The sequence below is a fragment of the Plectrocnemia conspersa genome, unplaced genomic scaffold (genome assembly GCF_051122295.1).
Source record: "Plectrocnemia conspersa isolate PC_06_02 unplaced genomic scaffold, ASM5112229v1 ptg000002l, whole genome shotgun sequence".
In the NCBI taxonomy this organism is placed as follows: Eukaryota; Metazoa; Arthropoda; class Insecta; order Trichoptera; family Polycentropodidae; genus Plectrocnemia; species Plectrocnemia conspersa.
The window spans coordinates 1016816-1040628 of NW_028277166.1; the positions used below are offsets into that span (position 1 = coordinate 1016816).

Genomic DNA, 23813 nt, shown 5'->3' on the forward strand with positions numbered 1-23813 from the left:
GAATTTCCTATTGAACATAATACGATAGACTGGTGGTGACTAATACCTAGAAGTCCTGGCTTTAAATCCCATATGAACCATAATGTTTTTTTTTTATTTCTATTGTGACTAATAGAGATAAGCTTTTCCTAAATTTATATTATCTCACTTGTATTTATTTTGTCGTGACTATAGTTGTAAAATTATTCAGTGAAATAATATATTTGCTTACTCCTAATTAAAATATCTTCTTCATCGCAATACATAATAAGTTTTAATATGCAACAGTAGGCTCACTATGGATTACAATGTAGTGGTGTGTCATTAAAATTTCTATATATAATATATATCATTTAGCAACAATGCGATAATTTTTTTTTATACAAATATAATTTTGTATTTTAATTTAATAATATACATTTTATTGTTACATTGCACCTCACGTGATCGCTGAGAACAAATAAAAATGTATTGTAAGGAGCAATTTAGTTGGCTAACATGGAGCTATGCGGTACACTAGCAACACAGGCTGGCAAAGCGTGAGATTATAAACGATTATGTAAGTATATAAAAAAAAAAAAAAATACACGTAGATTATATACGTAAATAATTTTAACAATCGTGTTATGCATATAGTTAACGCTTGTATTTGGTTCCTTAAAAAGATATAGACTTGAATTTTTGATACGAAATAGAACTTTCGAATATACTTACGATACCGTTTGAAAAAATTTAAAACTAAAAAAAAAAAGTTTTTTTTCCAAAACACGCTTAGTGTAATGAGTCGATCGACCCACCATACATACGCTTATAAGACTTGCAATATAGTGAAGGTCAGTGTGAGCTTATTTATAAATATTTAAAATTTAATTTTGGTGACAGCATATAATTTTTAAACATCCTGTATATGTTTGTTAGCAAAATCCAATGTGTCAATTTTTTGCAAAATGGCGACAAGTATAAAAACTTAAACACTCGTAACTCAGTAGGTTTAAATTTTAACAAAAAGATCGCTATGTATGAAACGTTTAGAAACCTAAACCTCATTCAAATAAAATATAAAAAAAATAGTTTTTTGCTTCAAAACAAGCGATGTATCAGTTCGATCGGACCCTTATACGAGCCATTTTGAGACTTTCAGAAGAGTTAACGCTCTTAACTGCTTGGTTTTAAAGATTAAAAATTAAATTTTTAGTATCGAATAGAACTACCGAGCACCCCCTATACGTTCTTTATGAAAAAAAAATATAATTTTTTTTACAAAATGGCGGCCAATGTAAAAATCAAAAGTGTCATAACTTTGCAAAATGAAATCTCACTGAAAAATGTTGTATGCAAAAAGTCTTTAAAACCCTGATTTACATTTAAAAAAAATTATTATTTTTTTTAATAAAAAAACGACTCTTACGGTATATCGCCGAGTGTTTTTTTACATACCGGCATTGTCCCTCAAGGCGACCGACTGCAATTTAAGAGCATGCGATGATCACGTGTTAAACGATGTTGTAGTGCACTTACTGTTAAAAAATAAAGAGTGTAGCTTGGCTAAAATAATATCAATGAGATTAGAAAAAACTGGAGAAACTTTTTTTATTTTATTTTATACATATAAAATAATATTAAGATGTAGCTCTTTATAAGATATTTTTATACTTAATATGTACGGCCCAACTTTATTTAAATCAATATTCACGATATTCATCCTTAAGATTGGGTAAATCTAAGAAATCCTAATCGGTAATATAATTAAATAAAAATCACTTATTTCAAGAAGGCTGGTATTGTATTCGAAACCAGGTCTTTCAAGTATTAGTACCCGACTATATCACTGGTTTATTATGGTGATGATAACTTAATAAATATATCTTAGAATGAATTTTTTAGTAATTTTTATTATATTTACACACAGAAATTTGTTTTTTAGTTAAAAATTTGACATTATTTATTTTTATTAATTTTCTTTATATATATATTGTAGAAAAAAGCTGCAAAAAGAATAAAACACGTTAGCTTCAGTTTTTATTTGAAAAAACTATGTTCAGAAATCACACTCAGTAGGCAGCATTTGCCAAAAGCCTTTAGTTTGTTTTCTTTTACCAAATAAGTACGTCATATGTTTTTTCAACTATGTATTTTATTTTTATTCAGACGTATTTTTAAATGGTGCATATTTGAGAATACCGTTTCTTTTGATCGATCAATGCATTATTTTAACTCTTTAAATGCCAGTGACATTTTATTGAGTCGCCTGTTATGAAATTGGAAATATATACAAGATTTTCAACTATTGAAAACTGGAAATTTTCTTCACTGCATATTAACAAAAAACAAGTTTTATTTGGTATTGAAGTTGCGATCCATTCGAATTGTCATGTTCTCATTCGCTGAGCAAAGTTAACCTCTTCGCACGCCAATTACTAACACGCCCATCTCATTAATCGATCCAGTCAATATCGCGATTTTTTCACCATTAGTCAGTCTCCTCCCGTGAGAACTCCCATCAAAAAATCAATCGGTCGCCATTTTTTGCCTCAATTAATATCGACGGTTAATGACCGCGATCAAAGCGCATTAATGGCCAATTAAAAGCGAGAGCGACGACTGACAAACGGCCGCCATCTTGCCGCGGTGGTCCTCCGCTATATCTTTTCTCAACGTTGTAATTTATTTTTTTGCTCTTTGATGTCGAACCGGAGACCGCTTTGTCCGGCTGTCGTTGTTGAGTAAATATTTCAATGATGGCCGCTAACGTGTTAGCCGAATATTTATATCGCCTGAATAATGACACACCTAGCACGGTGGGATTTTTTTTTATTTATTTTTTATTTGTTCTTTTGAAGCCGACCGAGTTATTAATCAATTTATTGCGTTTTTTATATGTATTCTCGTGTGCGTGGATTCAATTTATTTTATCGCTTCATAAACGAGAAGGTGATTAAACGGCGAGAGTGTACCGGAAATATGAATGTACGAGATTGCAAGAAATAAAAAAAGAGATAAAGTAGATGGCAAATGGAAGGAATGCTAATTGAAAAGGGACTAAATAATATTTAAATTAAAGTGCGAAAGTTATGTATTAATAAACTTATTAATGAATATGTTTTATTAATGTTTAAAGTGGTTCTTATGTGTTAAACAGCACCCGGCCTGTAATTTGTTGGTACTGTTGGTACTTTAAGGGCACTGGAAAAACAATGATTCTGGGCCTCATGACGAAAATGGCATTTTATATAATATTTAACAGCGTAATATAATTTCTTAAATAAATAATAATAGGTACGAATACATTTCTATGCTACAAATAAATATAAAAATTAGCTACCGTTGCGACATATTTTCTGAAATCATATTTTATACGAAATATTTTAATTACGCAATAAAAATTATTAAAAATATCTACTCATGATATTTACCTGATAATTAGTCGTGCTCAGTGTTGCCATTATGTGATTTTACAATCCAGAACAAAAGCAATAAAATCGTGCCATCGCGGGGATAACGGTGAGAATCGAATCAAGCACATCCAAACAGAATTTTGCCCAATAGGAGAGTGCAAAAAACAATTATCCCTTCCCAGAAGTCAAAAATCCACGTCAAAAGCAATAAAATCGTGCCGTCGCCGTCGTAGTGGGAACGCTCGGTTCCGAGCGTTCCCACTACGACGGCTCCGACACGATTTTATTGCTTTTGACGTGAATTTTTGCCTTCTGAGAAGTGATAATTGTTTTTGCACTCTCCTATTGACCAAAATTCGGTTTGAATATAATTTGATCAGCCCTTTTATATAAAAAGTCCATAGCTATAATATTTTTAAAGCATGGTGTAATAACGAAATGGAGCAATCTTGTTGATTTATTTGCTTCTTCCTTAGGTATTCGATCTGAAAATTCAGATCGAAAACCTAAATTTACTGCTACTAATATACATTTGTTTAATATTTCCTCTCATGTCTAATATTTTTTAAACGCTAAAAACGCATTTAAGTCAACAATAATTTTTTAAAAAATATTGACACAAACAATTACAATCTGTCCCTTTAAATAATAATGTTTATTGTGAAAATACTACTTAGAAAGTGGATGATTTTGAAGGCAATGTTCCGCTCCTTTTATGTCCTATATGTATAAAAAGGACTGAAGGAACTTATACCTGAAATACATCATTACATACATCTCAAACAACTGTCGTTTAGTTCAGATTTATTATTTGAGGTCGGATTATTTTATACATATATTTTTGCTATGATTTCTTCGGTCCCCTCAAGGAGAACGGGCTCCAGAAATTTTCCTTCTCTCCCTCCCCCTCTCGGCAGACCTGGTCCAACTCATTTGTATTTCATAATCTGAAATAACACTTTTATGGTACATGTTACGTAGTCTTCGGCATGTTTAGAAAGAGATCCACCTCTGACAGGCGTCGACTAAAGCACAAACACACTGGTAAACCACACCGGCAATTATACGGTTAGGTTCGCGTGCGAACTTCGCCTCGCCGGCAACATGTCAAGTCAAGATTTTTTGGAAAACTTTCCTTTTTTCCTAAAACGCCATGTGTCGTCCTGCGTGTAGCCAAGTGGCAATTTCGCCGCGTAATTCGTCCCGAGGCGTAAATGGTCGTGCTTCCCATATGTCATGACACCGCGATAAATCAAAAGTTCGTATGTCACACGCGGACGTGTCACATTTTGATACCCTCGCGTGTCACTGGAGACAAAAGAAAATTGCCTCACGAATGACAACTGGCTGTGTCAATGTTCCTATGTGCATACGTGAATAATGCCAAATGGCGCATCCTTGCCATTGTGCTGCAACACTTTAACAAAATTACGACTTTCACTCTTTTTTGTTTGTTTGTATATCCACTCTACATATTATTTTTTTAACGTTTACCAACAAAAGCTAAACGTTCTGTCCCTATGGTTATTTTTTTATTTAGATATTTAATATATGTAACGAAGGAAACAAAGACGGTAACGATGGTCTGTAATACGCACAGGTGATAATCTAAGAACGCAGCAACTAAAAGAGGATATTAGATAAACATATATAACTTCAATATATACTGTCTATGAAAATTTGCTCTTAATGCGACCTGTTCCTATCACCACGCATTGTCATGTTCGATCATCAGAGAACCGTTTCAAAAATATTTGCTACATATAGCAACGTTCAATAGCAGTATTGGTTTTTTAAATTAAATTTCAATAGAACGGTACTATCTAAATATTTCAAGGCCCAAGTAAGTTAATGCGCTATTATTAAAAACCGCCTTCAGTCGCAAAGTGATATCTATGGATTATAAATTATAATAAGGTGTCACCAATAACAAGTGTAGGTAATCATTATGTCTGATTGACATACCTATATGCTACGAAATTTACCCTATTGTAATGTATTGGGCTAACATATTAACGGTGGCCCGGTCAATTTACCGTAAGACTCGTTTTTTATTAAAAAAAAAATTCATTTTTTTTTAAATGCATATCAAGCTTTTAAACACTTTTTGCATACGACATTTTTCAGTAGGATTTCATTTTGCAAAGTTGTAATACTTTTAATTTTTACATTGGCCGCTATTTTGTAAAAAAAATTATATTTTTTTTCATACAGAACGTATAGGGGGTGCTCGGAAGTTCTATACGATACTAAAAATTTAATTTTTAATCTTTAAAACCAAGCAGTTACGAGCGTTAACTCTTCTGAAAGTCTCAAAATGGCTCGTATGGGGGTCCGATCGAACTGATACATCGCTTGTTTTGAAGCAAAAAACTATTTTTTAATATTTTATTTGGATATAGTTTAGGCTTTTAAACGTTCCATGTATAGCGATATTTTCATTAAAATTTAAACCTACTGAGTTATAGCCTATAAAAAAACATTAAAAATAAGCAATTGACAATTTGATTTCTATTTTGATTTGAGGTATTCGATCTGAATTTTTAGATGGTATTCCTAAATTTACTGCTACTTATAATATTTACTCTCATGTATAATATTTTTCAAACGTTCAAAAAGCAATAAAGTCAACAGTAATTTATAAACAAATTTTAACACGAACGGAGCATCGTCAAAAAAATAAAATCTGTTCCTTTGAATAATAAAGTTTATTGTGAGTGTACTACCTAAAAAGTAGGTAGTACTTTCGAAGTGTTATTAATCTATATAAAGCATCTTTTCATTTAAAAGTTGTTGACTTTATAATAAAAAATCTTTGGTGAAAAGAGGAAAAAACAGCTATTTTATTCGGCACTCATCTGTAAAGATTTTTGTGACTTATTAAGTAAAATTTTTGCAAGAATTATTAAATAATACTTTAGACAATAGACAATCCTATAGCTTTGCTGCATAAAAATGCATAAAGACGATCAAGAGCTTTTTAAGAAAATCATTATGAGAGACGTAGCTCATTTTCACCTTTATGTTACGTCAACAAACAAAACTCACCAAAACACCTGAGGCTCTGAAAACCGAAGAACAACTGTTGAAGGATACATTCACAATCAGTGAATGTTTTGTATTTTTTCAAAAATAGTGCTTCATTGATCAATTCTGTCGTAAGTTTAATGCATTGAACTAAGGCGATGTATACTTTTAATAAAGCCACATAATCAGGAAAACAATTAAGTTATCACAAGATAATTTCAATACAGTAGCTCAGTATTAACAGGAAACAAAAATTCGTAACAAAGAAATCTTTCTTGAAACAGTTGCTACCTTTGATAATGGAGCAGAATTTGGACAATTTCTTTTATTGTCATAAGCTAAGGAAAGCAACCGCAAAACGGTTCCTCTTGTCAAATTTTACGCTTGTTGATGTATTATTACCGACAATTGCCCAATTACGTTACGCTTGATTGACAGTTGGCTACTTGAATTTTTTCGGTAATGGTTTTGCATGTATACTTCATATCAAAATGCATATCAAATGATCCAGTCGATGGTTTCGAATGATGAGTTTCGGGAAACCCAATCGATACATGATAAAAATAAAGTAAAAACCTTAAAAAAGTTTTGTGACAAGTTTCTTAGCCAGAGATGTCAGCGGGCGGGAGTGTATCTGGGGAGGTGGTCCCCGAAATCGATGGGGACACCTGATAACGGGCCGTTACGGGCCATTCGGGGCCCAAATTTACGGCGACACCCGCCCCCTGGTTATTTATAAGGCGATGCCCGACTACCGCCATTATGGGGCCTCTGAGATAGGGCCCCGGTAGCGACATGCCACTTCACAGAAGCATAATGAAGCAACCTCTCAGCGTAGACGATGAATGGCGACCGACAGCTCCTCGTTTTGGACCATTTAAATAGGTCAATGTACACATTGACCTACCTAAATATAATTTTCAAGAAGAGCAATGCCCAAAAAAATCGTTTTTACTAGTACTAAAATAAAACCATTTTAAAAACATATTTAACTTTATGTATGATTCATTTGTTTGAAAATAACAACAAAATAGCCAAAAACATATTTTTATATTTGAATTACTTCAATACATATTATTTAATTTTAAAAGTATAATTTAATAAAAATTGCTTGTATCATAATTTTCAAAATAAATAAATCGCCAAGCGTGGCAAAATGCGTTGAGAATACTTAACTGTCAAGCACAAAATACGCGTTTAATATGGCTGATACTAAACATGCGTCTTACCAACTCCATTAACAATCTCTCTAATAGTCATTTAGCTATTACTGATCATCAGGCGCGTTCGGAGAGATACGTTCCCTTTCGTGACGAATGAGTGAGAAAAAGTAGGCACGCGGAACGCATGTAACGCACGTCCTTATCTCTCACTCAATCTCGTCAACGCGAGCGAGAGCTCTGATATCCTGGCCGCGATGAGGGACGTGATCGTGACCCTCTAGGGCACTCTAATACTCGCAGCTGAAAATGAACCAACTAGTTCTTGTGTGTGTATATTTCTATAAGGAAAAACAACAATTTTTCTGGAGCATGAACAACATGATAGACCAGTGGAATAAATCGGCGATTAACAACTGAAAAGCTTGTGTCCAAATTAAGTGTTTTTATACATCTTGTTAGCAGATCGAGGTTAGTGATTATTAAATACAGTAGACCCCCCCAATAACACGGTAAATTAGGGATGTGCTATTTGTATACCCGCTACCTTATGTGTGAGCGTGCCAAAGAGAGGATATCAATTAATTGTACGAGTATTTTCTAGTTCCCCAACTACACGCTCCCAAATAGCACGTCCGTAATTTACCGTGTTATTGGGGAGTCTACTGAAATTATAATTTCGTTGATTTATAACAAGTATTTTTGAGTTTGGTGGCTGAGTAGTCTGAATTTTAAAGTTGGGCGTTTTTTAAAGTTAAAGATCTGTTTGGATGCACACTTATTATACATTATATGTGTTAAAAAATAGAGTGGCTCTGAGACCAAAATTATTTTTTGAGCTAGTTTGAGAATCAGTTCGTGTCATAAGTGTCACATCCAATATCAAAGAAGAATGGTAAAATGCTAGATAGAGACAATCGCGTTTATGTTAAGCACTCCACCTACTATTCGATAAGTACAAACAATACTTTAAATAATGCTCATTAGATGCAATGGCAAAATTATTTTTAGATGTTTAAAGAGTTTGTGTATATTAAATAATTTATGGCTTTAGAAAGTCTGCTATTAAGTTGCTTTTATGTAATTCTGTTTATACGGAAACGGCAATTTCTAAGGTAAATCATTATCGTTTGCAGATTTTTAAATAGCATTCATTTGAATAATGAAATTTATCTTAAAAAATCACATTGAATAAGTCTTTATTAATATAATCAATTGCTGCACAGCCATAAAATCATATTCAATTCAAAAATATCCCGATAACAATGGGAAATCACTATACTCATAAAATTTACTCAAGTTGCTGTGAATGTCTGTAATTTGGCCAAATCACGATATGACCGCCACAGCATTAGTTACATAACGCATTCGAAAATGTATATTATTTCACACGAATGAATCGTCATTACCCAAATTGAACGTTATGACTGTTTTCGTTCGATCATAACGAATCGTTTTGATATTAAATGAAACTTGTCACGCCATAACTAGGATTTGTAACGTATACATGCCAATTATCGAATTAAGCGGTAATTTTTAACTATGACTTTCCAAATATTATATTGAATAAACAATACTAAAGTATCACTCAATAAATAATCATATTATAATTTGACTATCAACTTAAAAAAAACTACAAAATAATATATAATTTTAATATTCAAAATAATTATTATAAAATATATCATTTATATTTACAATTGTCAATTCTTTATAAAAAAAATATTAAATCATTCTGCAAAATGAAATAGCTCCTCCATTTCCACGTCACTTAATTCATTTTGCTCAATTTGCCGAACAACCTCCAACATATCCATAACGCTCCCCAAACCAATAGTCAACGTAAAGGTTTTGACTATTCTTGTAAACTCGTTCACGTGATTGATCATTTGCAACATTGTTATAATAACGCGCATCTGAAAGATATATAATTTAAGGTTTTTATCACATTAAATTTTTTACTGTAAATACATATAACAATTAAAGATTGCTGCTTTTGCTTTTAAGCGCCCCGCACATGAAAAACAAAAATCCGAGGCCACCCGCGAGGAGTGACCTCAGGGTCTTTCGGTTTCCACAGGTGCAGAGGGTTCCAAAAAACACAATTCTATTAAGATTTCCTTGGTCAAATATTTTGTCGGACGCCCCCGGGAGACCCCTTTATTTATTATATTTTATCATGGCAATATTTCCCAGACGTTTAGGCGTTCTTCTGTCCTTTTCATACCGTGTCAGAAATAAATAAGACTGAAAGGGACAAAAGATGAGAGCAAGAAGAGAGCGACGAAAACACAGACTGTTTACAACATAATTTATTGTGACGACGAATATAGTATAATATACATTTTTATTACAAACAAGGCAATAACTTTGATGAAAATTAAATTTGGAAATTGTATTGATATTTTTATTTTTAATAAAAAAAACAACTACATGTGATATTATACCTGGTGAAAAATCAATGGAAAGTATACAAAAATAATTTTAACCTAATCCAGTTTCAATAAAAATAAAACCGTTAAAATAAATTAATTTATATTTTAAAGTAATATGTATGAGAATAATATTGTTGTGTGTTATATATATATAATATTTAGAAGTAAAATTTATATAATTCTTAATTATTTTGCCTAATACATATATTTATTTAGAGTTTCGCGAGTATTTAATAAACATTTATATTATCAGAAAACCGATTTCTCTACAATTTAGTCTTATTTTAATATTCAATATTTTAAAAGTGATGTATTTGCCATAATCACGATAGCTATAAAATAAGAAAGGCCGAAATAGCGTAGTACGTATGGTCTAGAATGGTAACCCAGAGGCTACGAGTTCGAGCCCCCACATCTGACTCAATTTTTTTATTATTAAAAACCGGTCTTAGTTTCAAAGCATTATTATTTATAAATGTCACCGATTTACAGACTTTTGGTTAAGTTTCTTAAATGGTACTAATTTATACCGTTGTAACGTATTAGGCTTACGCATATTACAACGAAATAAATTTAAAAAAAAAACAGTTTTCACTGTCAAAACAAGTCTTAATCGTGATGAAAACCCAAATTTATTTAATTTAATCTAATCTAAGTTAAGGGCATATAATTAGTATAATAGGAACGGTAGCCATTTAAAAAAGATTACTTTAAATTTATCATACTATATCTTTAACACTCTTGTTATTCAATAATATACATATATATTAAATATTGCGTTGTGTTTTTTAATTTCAGAATGTATAACTTGGATAGCTAAAAGTTTATTCAGTACATGAATCCAGCAACGCATGGCTCTACAGTGAATTGACCACTCATAAGTCACGAGTCAGGATGAAAAATGGAAGAGAGTATTTAAAGCACACACTTAATAATATAATATTAGCTTACCGATAGCGTGTTCAGAATAAATTAAGCACTAGCAAGTCAGAAAAAAATCAGAATAAATTATAAGCTGCTGACTATTGCCCTAAAAAACTTTAATTTAAATCCTATTTAGATCTTAGTGTTTTTTAATTAATAGATCGAAAGAAGTGGTTATTATAAAATTATATTTCATCATAGATTAAGAATTCCTAGATTTTCCTTAACTTACGGATGAACTTTGTGGTACTTAATTAAAATCAAGCTATGTCGTAAATATAATATTATATTAGGCATTGAAAATTGCAGATAGATTAATGAACTAGCTAAAAGTTTAGGAATTCAATCGATGTATAAGTGTCCTTTCTCGTCAACGTTATACTAATGTTTGTGTAACTGAGCAAATATTTATTAATACTAAAAATGTTACGGAGCCAAGTGTTGCCAGAGAACTGCGTGGCTCCAGGGTAGCCAATTTTTATTAGTGCACACAAATTTATTAATAAGTTAGGCTAATTTTAATTTGTAATATATTAATTAAAATTCTAATCTAGTGTACATCTGTGTTTAACTATTTTTTTAAATGTAGCGATTGAATATTAAACAAATTAAATTTATAAAACATAAATTGTGAAAAAAATAGTAGACTTGCTAAAAACTAATAAATTTATTTCTCGTCAACGATACACAAATAATTTTGTATCTGAGCAAATATTTATATATTAACACTAAAAATATTACGGAGCCAAGTTCCATGGCAGAACCAGAGAACCAGAGTAGCCAATTTATATTGGTCCACACAAAATTAACAATAAATTAAGCAAATTTTTATATAAAAATATTCATTATTCAGAGAGTTTTGATCTAGTATAAATCTATTTTTTAATTTAGCTAATAAATAATAAACATAATGGATTTATAAAATAAAATAAAATAGGTCTGAAACCATCTAAATTGCAGATAAATAAACGAACTTATAAATTTATTCGATTTTACGTCAACGTTATACAAATGATTGCGTAGCTGACCTAATATCTATTAACAACAAAACAACCGAAACTATCTGAAAATATCTAAATGATCGGTGCCAAATACAAAGGATACACATTTTATTTAATAAGATTTTTAAACTAGCAATAAAAAATTGTCTGTGCTCCCCACAAATCAATCAGGTGTTATTGTCTGAAAGTATGTCACCTAACTCTATTTTTTATTAATGGAAATATATTCTTAAAACAATTGGATAAATTGATAAAAGCATAACCTTTCATTAATCCTATTCCAAAAGAGAAAGAGAAAAAACACACATCAGCTATTGCTGACTGACACCGTGTCATATTATGACCGACGTTCTCAAACATTATTTACACTGCCAATTAGGCGTGCCAAAGAAATTATTTTTACGATTGATTGATTACATCCAGCGCCAACAAAAAACGACCTCATATGGCTTTCGAACTGCAACGACGGCAAAAAATCAATCAAAATCATTAGGTCATTAAGTGTATAGTTATTAAAATTTCGTACCAACAGTATACCATTAAAACTCTTATTTACACGAAAACGAAGAGACGTGACTGTGCAGTAATTACACCTTACGTGCAATAAATAAAAAAAAGTCTTAACATAAATCGCAAAATCAAACGGTGAATTGGTTGTACACATTTTTTTAATAACTCTATTCCGTGCCGTTAGTTGTATGAGAATTTATTATTACGCGTTTATGAACGTGTATGGCTTCCTTTTAGCGTTTCTTCAAATAGTATTTTTGTATGTGATGTATTGCGCCCATTGTTTGATAAGTGAGCCATTAAGGCGCACAACACGTGTGTAAATTATATCGAAAAAATAAATAAATTCAATTCTGATAATTGCCGGTTTCGTTGATATATTTACGGCTGTGGGATTGTTTTTAAATTTTGGGTTTTCATTATGTGCAACAATTAAATTTCTGAGATTTGATTCGATAATTAAATAATTATTAGCAAGCAGCTCGTTTATTTCAACCGTAAAACACTTTTATGTGAAAAAATAAAATCAATTTAAACAGCCAACAGAGCATATACAATATAATACATACATAGTTATTGTACTAAAGGTCCCAATCTTGACCCCCCACATAATTTTTAATCATACACACTTAAAAAAACAGTTGATTTAATTTTTTTAAATTATAAAGCACAAAAGATTTAGAATTAATCATTTTTTGTATAATAAACATCTTTTAAATTGTATGAATTAAAAATATTTAAATTACAAAATAACTTTTTTTTTAATATGATTGTTCAGAGCATCGAAAATACACACGCGCACGAGATAAATATATATTAAATTTAATGTTATTTGATTTCAACTGCTTCAGTAGTTAATTTATCAAAGTATTTTTTATCATGCCAAAGTATTTTTGACCATAATGTTATATATAAACGAATTTAGATTTCAATTATTATACAGTCTTAGATTATTTTTAGAACTAACGTCTAATTTTCATACTGTGTTTTGAAAAATATACGGTGCATTACCAGCACAGTGACTAATACCTAAAATATTTGGGTTCAAATCTGGGAGATCAGAAGAAGTGATTATAACAAAAGTAAAATTCAGATCGATCATCACAGATAAGGTTTTCCTAGATATTCCTAATCTCGCTGATGAATATCATAATTAATATTTTAAATAAAATCGAGCTAGGTCGTGCATAATGAATTGTATTATTAATTTATAACTAATAAATAGATGTCACTGACTAATAAGTTAAATATAAATGAATAAATTAATGTATTAAATATAAATCTATTTATTATACATTCTTATAATTTATTTTTATAAATATCAGACATTTTCAATTGATCACACAACAAAATATGTATAATCTGACATAAATTGGACCAGCTCTTTAGAGTAAACTTTATGTCTTAAGTTGTATGATGTGAGTCAGTGGTAAGCAACATGTACTTTTTATTTGTATTCTAGTACCGCTATTAGCCATAATCAATTAAAAAATCAAATTAAATGGACCACTCAAGTCATGAATCAAAAATAACAATATAATATGATATACAAAACAATTAAGCTATTGTTTTTTCGCTAGTGGTACATTGTTAAAATAACTAGAAAAAATATAAAGACAATTTTTTATAGATTAAAGATATTCTAGCACATTATTTAAGCATTTAAAATAGCTAGCTTGATTTTAATTAATATTCAAAATATTCATCTGTAAGATTAAGAAAATCTAAGTAAACCTAATCAGTGATCAACTGTTGTTAGTTTAAGCAATTTTAAAACTAAAATATACACAATTTCACTGCTACGAATATTAAAAAATCTTGAATTCACTTGGGAAAATATTATTATATTGAATTTATAAAATATATCAGGATCACATTGCGACGAAATTTGTTGCAAAGACTTGATAAAAGGGGCTCAAAAAATGAATTAAATTGTGTTACATTAATTTTTTTACTCAATGGCGTTAACAAATGATATTGTGTATCTGATAAAATGGGTTTAATTAACCATCTCAAAATATGCATAAAATCAGGACTTAACCAATACAATAGACAAGGTCGGTGCCAAAATATTTACACTAAAAGATCGGTGGCAAATTTAAAAAGTTATCAATGATATGGAGCATAAATTTCATAATATGATCCTAAGCTCTAGCGTGCTTAGTAAGATATATATTAGTTAATTACAAAGAGTCTGGTTCCGCACCAAATCGTTGACATAGGTTAAATTATCGTAAACTGGAATAGTCGAATTTTCCCCGCTTATCATGGGTATATAAATAGGAACACTGTCATACTAAATACGCTTATTTCAGAACTACTAGTTTGCTTTCAACTATATTCAGCTAAACTTGCTCCAAGCGGAGCTACGTTGAATAAACAGAGACAACCTTTACACGGTCTTTTAGTATCGCTATAATTTGCCGGTTTATTCGATAATTTAATAATAATACTAAGAATAACTTATTGTTTTTAAATATACTATAAAAAGTAGTGCGATATATGTTTTGAACACCGTGTAGTCAACATTGTGTTATTGTCATTTTCAATGGGGGATTTATAGGCGTATTCCGGGAATCGACCCCGCGGCGCGTCACGTGACTCCCCACCGAAAATATGGTTTATGCGCCATTTTGTCACTGTCATTGGCACCTTTATCGGAGCGTGATATCTGTGTTTCGGCGCATTCCATTGCCACGACCCGCCAATTCGTCGACTCGCCCGTAATTAATAACGATTATGGACCCAAAAAATTCGCAATACGATAAAATAGTCACACTGGTCAATCCGCGTTACCTCACCATGTCCTCGACGCTTTTATAATGTGATTTAATTTGAAATTTTATAAGCGCATGCAATCATAATTTAGCTGTGGAAGTTCAAACGACAAAAAAATAAAAGACTAATGGTATAAGTCAGTAACTAATACCTGACAAACCTTGATTCAAAACCCATATGAAAACTAATGTTTTGAATTTTTATCGTTTCTGTGAGATTAAAATTAGTGATAATTATTTAATTATAATTCCGATAGATAATTTGAAATTAAGTTTTCCTAGATTTTTCTAACTTCGCGGATGTGTGCAAATACCAGACCCTCAACTTTTTGGATTTTAAATATTATTTTTGCTTCGTTCTGATTTTTTAAAATATATTTTTAAATTTAATGGTTGAAATTATATATTATTATTTAGGATTTTCAATGACAATCAAAATGGTTCAATCTTTAAAAAACTACTTAACATTTTCAATTCATTTTAAAATATGTTTACAACTTAGCTAAATATTTCTAGAAGAAAATATTCTATATTATTTAAAGTTGGATTTGAAACTTAACATATTTAATAATAAAACAAAAATTTGTATATCATTCAAGATTAGGTTTAACACTTAGCTAGATAATAATGAAACTAAACATTGTAGAGTAAAATCTCAGTATAGCGATGCTTACGGGACCGAAGAAAAAAATTAGTTTTACTGAAAATTCGTTACATTGAATGTAAGAAAGATGATATATTTTTATTTTATTTTTAATTGCCTAATTACTACAGCATTGATAGATCGTTTTTTGTCCATTTTTAAGAATACTGTAATAAACACAATAAAATTTGTTAAAAAAATGTTTTATAAAAAAAGTTTGAGGATCGGTAAAACATATTGAATGTTGCTTGTGAGCAACATCCAGCACGCGCCAAGTCAAGGTCGAACTGAATTCAAAAAAATATTGTGTCAAGTTGTAACGTCATTATTAAATTCGGATCAAAATATTTCGTTATACTGAGATCAGTCTTCGTTACAATGAAAACATTTTGTATGAAAGAAAAAAAAATGTTACTTTTTTAAGCGAAATTTAAAAAATTTTCAAAAAAATATAAATAAAAATTGCCAACGTTCGCCAAAATTTAATTTCACATTTTTTCTGTACAGAGAAGCTAATACAAATTCACATTATTTAATTTAAAATCCCTTATAAACTAAATAATTTTTCTTTAAGTTATAAAAATATTTTTTTTAGAACTTGATGATTTTTCTACATATTTTGAGATGTGTTTTACAATTTGAATCGATAAAATCAATTGGGTCGTTCGTTCTCAAACGCGTCAATACCCGGGATTTCCCTTCTGTCAAATTTGTTTACGTATGAGCACATTCCAAGCGCGTCATCTGTCAAGCGCGCGCCACTCGCAAGTTAGTGCAAAATAAACAGTGAAATATGTTATAATCACAGATTTTTTCTCACAAAGTGTGAATTGAAGATGATTCCAAATGATGTACACTTGGAATTATAGTAATCAAAACTATAAATTATGAGTGTGCCAGTAAGTGTTTGGTTATATGAATAATATATCACGATTATTCTAACAAAATTACTATTGACTTTCTAGGATCACATATTAATAAACAAACAGCAGTGATTTGCCAATTAAAGGTATGCATAGCAAAGTTAATTAAACATATTACAATAGTAGTAATAAATAAAAATCTCATATTAGTGTAAACAAAAAGTTACATTTTACCCACTATATTGTATCGTTTACAGTTAACTTTCAGAAGCAACGAAAGATCTAATAACATTTACATATGGCAAACAATTAAAATATGACGTATTACGACAACTTTGAAAAAGATGAAGAGATGCCAATCTATGTGTTTAATCCTCTACGGTAACTTCCGTTAATTTTGTTCTTCACTTATCGTTTATATTTAATTTATGGATTATATTAGTAGTATTGTGTTTAATGTTTAACTGTTTTTAATTATTTTTCAGAAGCAATGATAGAACAATTTGACGATCTATATGGCGACAGCGTAGAATTGATATATATAAACTAAAAGTGAATTATCTCAGCAAGTATTACCTTTTTATAAAGAACATACTGCATAAGTTTGATGTAACTGAATATCTTGAATTTGACTGTTCCAGAAGAGAAATGATTGCACAGAAGAAAAATTGCTAAAAAACTATGATGTAGATACATATTTTGCCACATCGGAATTAAAAATAATCCACTGTTTGATATTTTGGCTATCGATTATTCCAGGTATGCAATCACATATTTATAATCTATTAGATAACATGCAAGAAACTACAAATTTATAAGCTGTCCGTTGGCTGATATACAGTGTTCCCACTGCGACGGCGCCGATTTGATCGACATTAACTTTCAATCCTCATACATACTAAGGATAAATTACACATTCAGGTTTAAAACGCACCTGGTTAATTTGAAATTCGTCAAATCTAACGAATATGTGCATGAAATCAGAAGCAATGATAATTTTTATGTATTGAAAAAAAAAACTCAGTTTTTGGACTCGGTACTAAAAATTTGAAGATTTCAACACAAAGATTATTTTATGATTGTTTATATAAATTAACAATGTATTCTTCTATTCCTCACACACATTATGTTTATACTTAATTTTCATAGTTATAACACACCTAGTTAATTTATATTCAGTCAAATGGAACAACGCACATGACGAATTAATGAAAATTATTTTTGCATAGCAAAATTTTATTAATAAATAATTATTATTCAAAACTGTCGTCACATTACTGTCGATCATCTTGTTTTAAGCTCTTACTATTTTTAATTATATTACAGAAGCAATGATAATTTTCATGTATTGCAAATGCAAATGCAAATGCAAATACAAATGAAAAAACTAACTACGGCCTCGGAGCCCGTCGACGGGAATTCAAAATTTGAAGATTTCATTACGAAGATTGTTTATCTAGTTTAATCAAAGTATTCTTCTAATCCTCAACACATTATGTATATATTTAAGTTAGCATAGTTATAGCACATGTAGTTAATTTGCAATCCGATTATTTATATCCGGTCAAATGACGAATTAATGAAAATTGTCGCGTAGCAAAATTTTATTATTAAATAAATAATAATTATTTAAAACTGTCGGCCATCTTGTTTTATATTTGAATGCTTATTTTTCATTGGTTGACAACAAAAGAATTTAGAACATTAGGGGAGGCTCGAAAATCATCGTGCCAATTCTATTTTTAATTTTGTTAAATAAAATTAATTTTATTTCCTTTGTTTATTTGTATAATTATACACCACATTGATTTACAAAGTAGAAGATTGAGTATATAATGTTTCATTTGAAGTGGAAGCAGAAGCAGAAGATAATTATTTAAAAATATCTCGTGTCTTACAAGTAAGGCATTACAATGAAAGATTTCCAATAAATAAATTGACGAGGCACAATCACCATAAAACAATGATAAAACTCATTATTTTAAATGGTTTAAGGGGATTTTCATTTTATTACTATTACAATTATATTTTGTAGCTTTTCTTACTTATTATTGTAGATAAATATGTACAAAGGTTTTTATTATTTTATGATCCAATGGATAGCTAAAATATTTAACCATAAACATAAACCATCAATGAAATAATTATTACTACTCAATAATAGTAATATGCAACAAAAGATCTTGAATGATGAATTAGCGAGGATGAGTAAAATAATGTTAGGTCGCAAGTAATTAATTGTTGTTTTAAATCATACCGACAATAAAAAGTAAATCAGGCCTAATTAAAAAAGCACATTAATTAAATTGTAAACATACCGACAAAATATTTGCTACAAAAATGAAAATCCTAATAGTATGCGTGTCTCTTACCTTGGTTTAAATAATAGTTGTAATAGCAATCGATCCAGTATAGCAACAGCGGTTTAGCCACTGACAGCGTTCCGGATTTGGCTATCTATCAGGATCTATTCCCTCCGGGAAAATACAGAGTATCCCATGTGTACGTGTCGATTTGAATCCAATTGTTGAACGTGTGCGGAATCGAACGCGACTCAACGACAACAATTTTTTTCTGCTTCTCGATCGACAATTTTGTTGATAGTGACGCATTTTGACCCGCAGCTCGATCGGGTTGACCATAACCATAATATTATATATTGCACATTGTTATCTTTGATTTGATACTTATGTACGAATTGCAATTTATTTATAATATTAATGTATTTAAATATAAGTAAATGTCTTTCCATAATCAAATATATATTTTAAGAAAAAAAGCATTTTATTTCAAAACCAATCAATAAAATAAAATAATGCACACCTAAAGTAGAAGCATATTAGCAACATCGAACGTGTAATTTGGGCTTAACAACTAAATACCAGCAACGCAATTTTTTATTTTAAAAATGATGAAACAATATGCGAATCAATTTTAATTAATAATTTTAGCACAAAACAATTAGCACCTATTTTTTTGCATCAGCACAAATCTTTACCGTTATAAGCAAAGAGAACAGTATGGAGAACCTGGACCATTTATATAAATATTTTATGTTTTGGCATCATATAGCAACGATACTGTCCTATTTCATTCACAATTTACTGTTAAATCAAGTCACTGACGACATAAAAAATATAGCTACATAATTAATGCCATCTGAGGCAAAAAAAAAGTACGTCAAGTTCAATCGAATGTCAAGGTTCTCGATACTGTATTATTTTATTATAATGTTTTAGAATACTACATATATAATATAATCAAAATATAATATACGCAAAAACTAAAAGTGAACTACTGACACTCTTCCAAACTATATAAAAACTGATGCAATGGGTAAACCTGTCCTTGATGGTCAAATTTGTACGTAAAAAGAGAAAAAATAATCAAAAAGCTTACAAAACACATTTGAGAACAGTTGCTTCTTTTTTTTTATATATGCATATTGCACACACTAGCTTAGAACGCGGCAGATAGTTAACATTACATTATAATAATTTAAAATAATTTTATTTCATGTAAAATTATTGTTTTCACTGTATTTAATTATACTTATTTTTATTATTATTAAAACTAAAATAGAAAAAAGTAATATTTTTACACTTTGCAAAAAAATACGTTAAAAAAAATAATTTGCCAACGAAAGGTTACAGTTAAAACGATTAACATATTCTTAAATTTTGCAACAAAAAGAAAATATAAAAACGTAATTTGAATAGTAATTTTAATATATTACATAAGCAAAATTATAAACTGAAATAAACCTTTTGTTAATGGTATTAATCTGTAATAGTTTTTTTCTATAATATGTAAGTATTGTAATGGTAAGCTAAATGGTAATAATCTTAAAAATAATTTTCTTTTTACTTAACTATTATTAATTTTTTTTAGCATTATTCTGATAATATACGACAAGTGTCGTAAGTATAAACATATTTTCATACTTTATAAAATAAGTTGTAGGGGCTACATAATAACGAAATAGTAATGGCGTTGTTGAGATAAGAGATGGCTCATCATTGAAATTTTTTCTAAATCTTTTGAACCACGTGATTTTGCAGCTCATTTCTCTCAACTCTGGATAAAACCTAGTTTAAATATCATAAAATATATGTTTTTATTTAATTTATCACACATACTAAACTGACTTTTAAAAAAATTATGTAAAAAAATATTATGTCCAGAAAACATAGCAAGATAAGTATTTACTAATGAAGAAAAAAAGTATGTCATTCGAATATAAACTTTTCTGACCCTCCCCCCCTTTCCCCCGGACAATGCTTTGTCTAAGCATCATAAAATTTTGCGCATTAAATGATTTTTAATAATGTTTAAATACGTTTATCTTATTATTAACCTTTACTAAACGTATTCTAAATGAAATGCTCTAGAAAATTCTTAATCCAAACAACATAATTTATGAGTTTTGTAAAATTAAATTATATTTATTGGTGTGGCGGGATAAGAGATGACTCATAACTGACTCATTCAAACCTCAGAAATATAACCTCTCTCTGATCCGGATAATTCTTTATCCAAACTACATACATTGTGATTTTTGTAAAGTTAAATTATATTGCAACAAATCAATTTTTTTAATATCATTGTATTTGGAGATATTTCATTGTTAAGATGGAATAAAAAACAATGAAAATTTAAGGGTTTCTCATTCCCCTTCCTTCCTTGATACTGCTTTGTAAAAACATCATCAATTTTCCCATTTAATATTTTTTATAATAGTTTAAATGCATTTATTTAATTTATAATCCATACAAATCATACTGTAAAATAAATGTCATTATAACATTAAATATAGCCATATTCAAATAACATCGCTAGACAAGGAATAACTTATCAATGAGGCATTAGGCTTCATATAATGCTATTACCCCTCTCTTCTCATATAATACTTTGTCTAAGCATTATATAAATTTGCCATAAAATAATTAAATTAAAATTAAAATTTATTTATAACTTATATTAAACTCACTCTAAAAAATTAAATATCGCTATATTCCAATGGCTTAGCGTGATAAGGGATGACTCATGAATGAGTCATTCGAACCTTTGACATATAAATTTCTCAACATCTCTCTGTCCCATATAATTATTTATCTTAATAATATAAAATTTGACTATAAAGTAAATAGTTTTAAGTTAAAATGTATTTATTTCATTTATATGCCATAAAAACCCTAATAAGCTTACTATAAAACAAAACAATAGCAATTAAATATGTTCATGTTCCAATGGCGTGGCAAATTAAGTGATACTCATCAACGAGTTTTTAAACCTCCATATCCCCCAGATAATTCTTTGTCCAAACAACATAAAATATGTCAATTATGGTCTGTATTTATATCAGGATCATATAATGCATTATTATATAATTAAGGCAGATTTAGTTGAACATTTTTTTATTAGAAGGGAATATACATATTTATGTTTTGATAAAATAATTATCAATTTTTTCAGAAATCTATCTCGGACCTCTTTATTTTCTTAATAGTTTAGCACACTGACCACACACGTAGGACCCGCTGATGATTGACGCCAATCATTCACTTAACACCAGTCGCGTTGGAGAAAGTCCAAGTGAAAACTTGTCCAATCCGCATAATATCGAGTGGAATTCCGAGAAGGGTGTTGTTCTCTTGGTAATTAACGCCAGAAGAGCAGGGTGTTCTCCTCTCGATAAGTGGCAGGAGAAAAAGATCTGCTGCTGTGCGTTGACGAATGTTTAACGATGATGACCCGGAGCAGCGCTAATAACCCAAACGATGACAGCAAAGTCGCCCTAGGTGCCAAGCGAAGCGTCATTTTGTGACAATGGATGCAAAATAGGCTAAAGAAAGTTCAGACGGGGAATGCGACAAATGGCGTCAGAGGTCCAATGCATATGAAAATACAAACTCGTGACTTATTTTCGAAGCAGTTAGCTTTTTTATTGAAGAAATAATAAAGAGGTGGAAATAGAAGACGCACTGTGCAGTCGCATAGTGTGCGCCAAAAATAATAAATACATAGTTTGTTTTTGATAGATGATGACTTACCAACTGGTTCTGGTATGCAGTGACGGCTGTGAATATCGATTCGGGAAAAATGAAGGTCTTGTAGTCTTCCTGTTCTAAGTCCGTGATTGGTGCGTTTCCGGAACCTTCCCGTCTACGCACCAAATGTATCCTTGGTTGATATTTGTGCATGGAGTTTAAGACCAACTGCAAGTATATGAAATATAAATTTGGTTATAGATAAAATTAATGTTTTGCATAAAAATATATATGTATTTGATTTTATTTATAAAAATATGGCGGTGAAAGTTTAACATTTGTAGATGGTATTTTACATGTAACATTGTATTTAAAATGTTTTGACACATCGATTCCCAATAACATAAAATCACTTTTATGATTTGAAATAAACATCTGTAAACTTTCATGGCAAAAACATATTCAATGATTTATGTTCCGCTTAAAAGGTATTTGAAAAGACAGAATTTTATTATATTATTATTGTATATTTACTATTTACTACTCTAAAGTGATTTTCCTGATGATAATTTATTACAGTATAAGATTTTTCTTAAGCTTCTTATTTCTGAACTATTATTACTATTTTCACAAATATTTTCATTAGAAAAGGGTTTAAAATAAATGTTATCTTTGACCTTTCGTAAAAAAAACTGTTGAGGATTTCTTATTCTTAAATTGTCTCTTTTTTTTCTTTGTTTTCTTAATTTTTTTTAAAATTTAATTAAATAAACATTGAAATAAAAATATATTTACATTACCATATACAGAGAGTAATATTGCTTACCCCTATAAAATAACAGTTTAGCAATAATTATCAAACTGTACTATGTTCAGAAATTACAATCAGTAAGCAGCATGGAACAAACTCATTTTGTTGGTCCATAAACTTTATAAATTTTGTTGTGTAATTTTAAATAAAACCGATTCTTTTAACAAATCAACGCATAGTTTCTAGATGTATCCTGCTTTTTAAATATATTTAAATAACATAAATGTGATTTATCATACTTTAATAAAACTGTAAATATCCATAAGTATTTTTCTACTAAAAACTAAAAATATTATTG

At 29.8% G+C, this 23813-nt stretch overlaps 1 protein-coding gene across 2 annotated transcripts in view; it reads right to left on the minus strand.

The window, feature by feature from the left end:
* Positions 1–23813, minus strand: part of LOC148237262 (T-box transcription factor TBX20-like) — an 85697-nt gene that overhangs the window by 14746 nt on the left and 47138 nt on the right. For both annotated transcript variants that reach the window (XM_088205415.1, XM_088205414.1), the window contains exon 4: positions 22768–22932. In XM_088205415.1, the coding sequence (XP_088061541.1) occupies positions 22768–22932 (165 nt within the window). The remainder of the gene's footprint in view (positions 1–22767; positions 22933–23813) is intronic.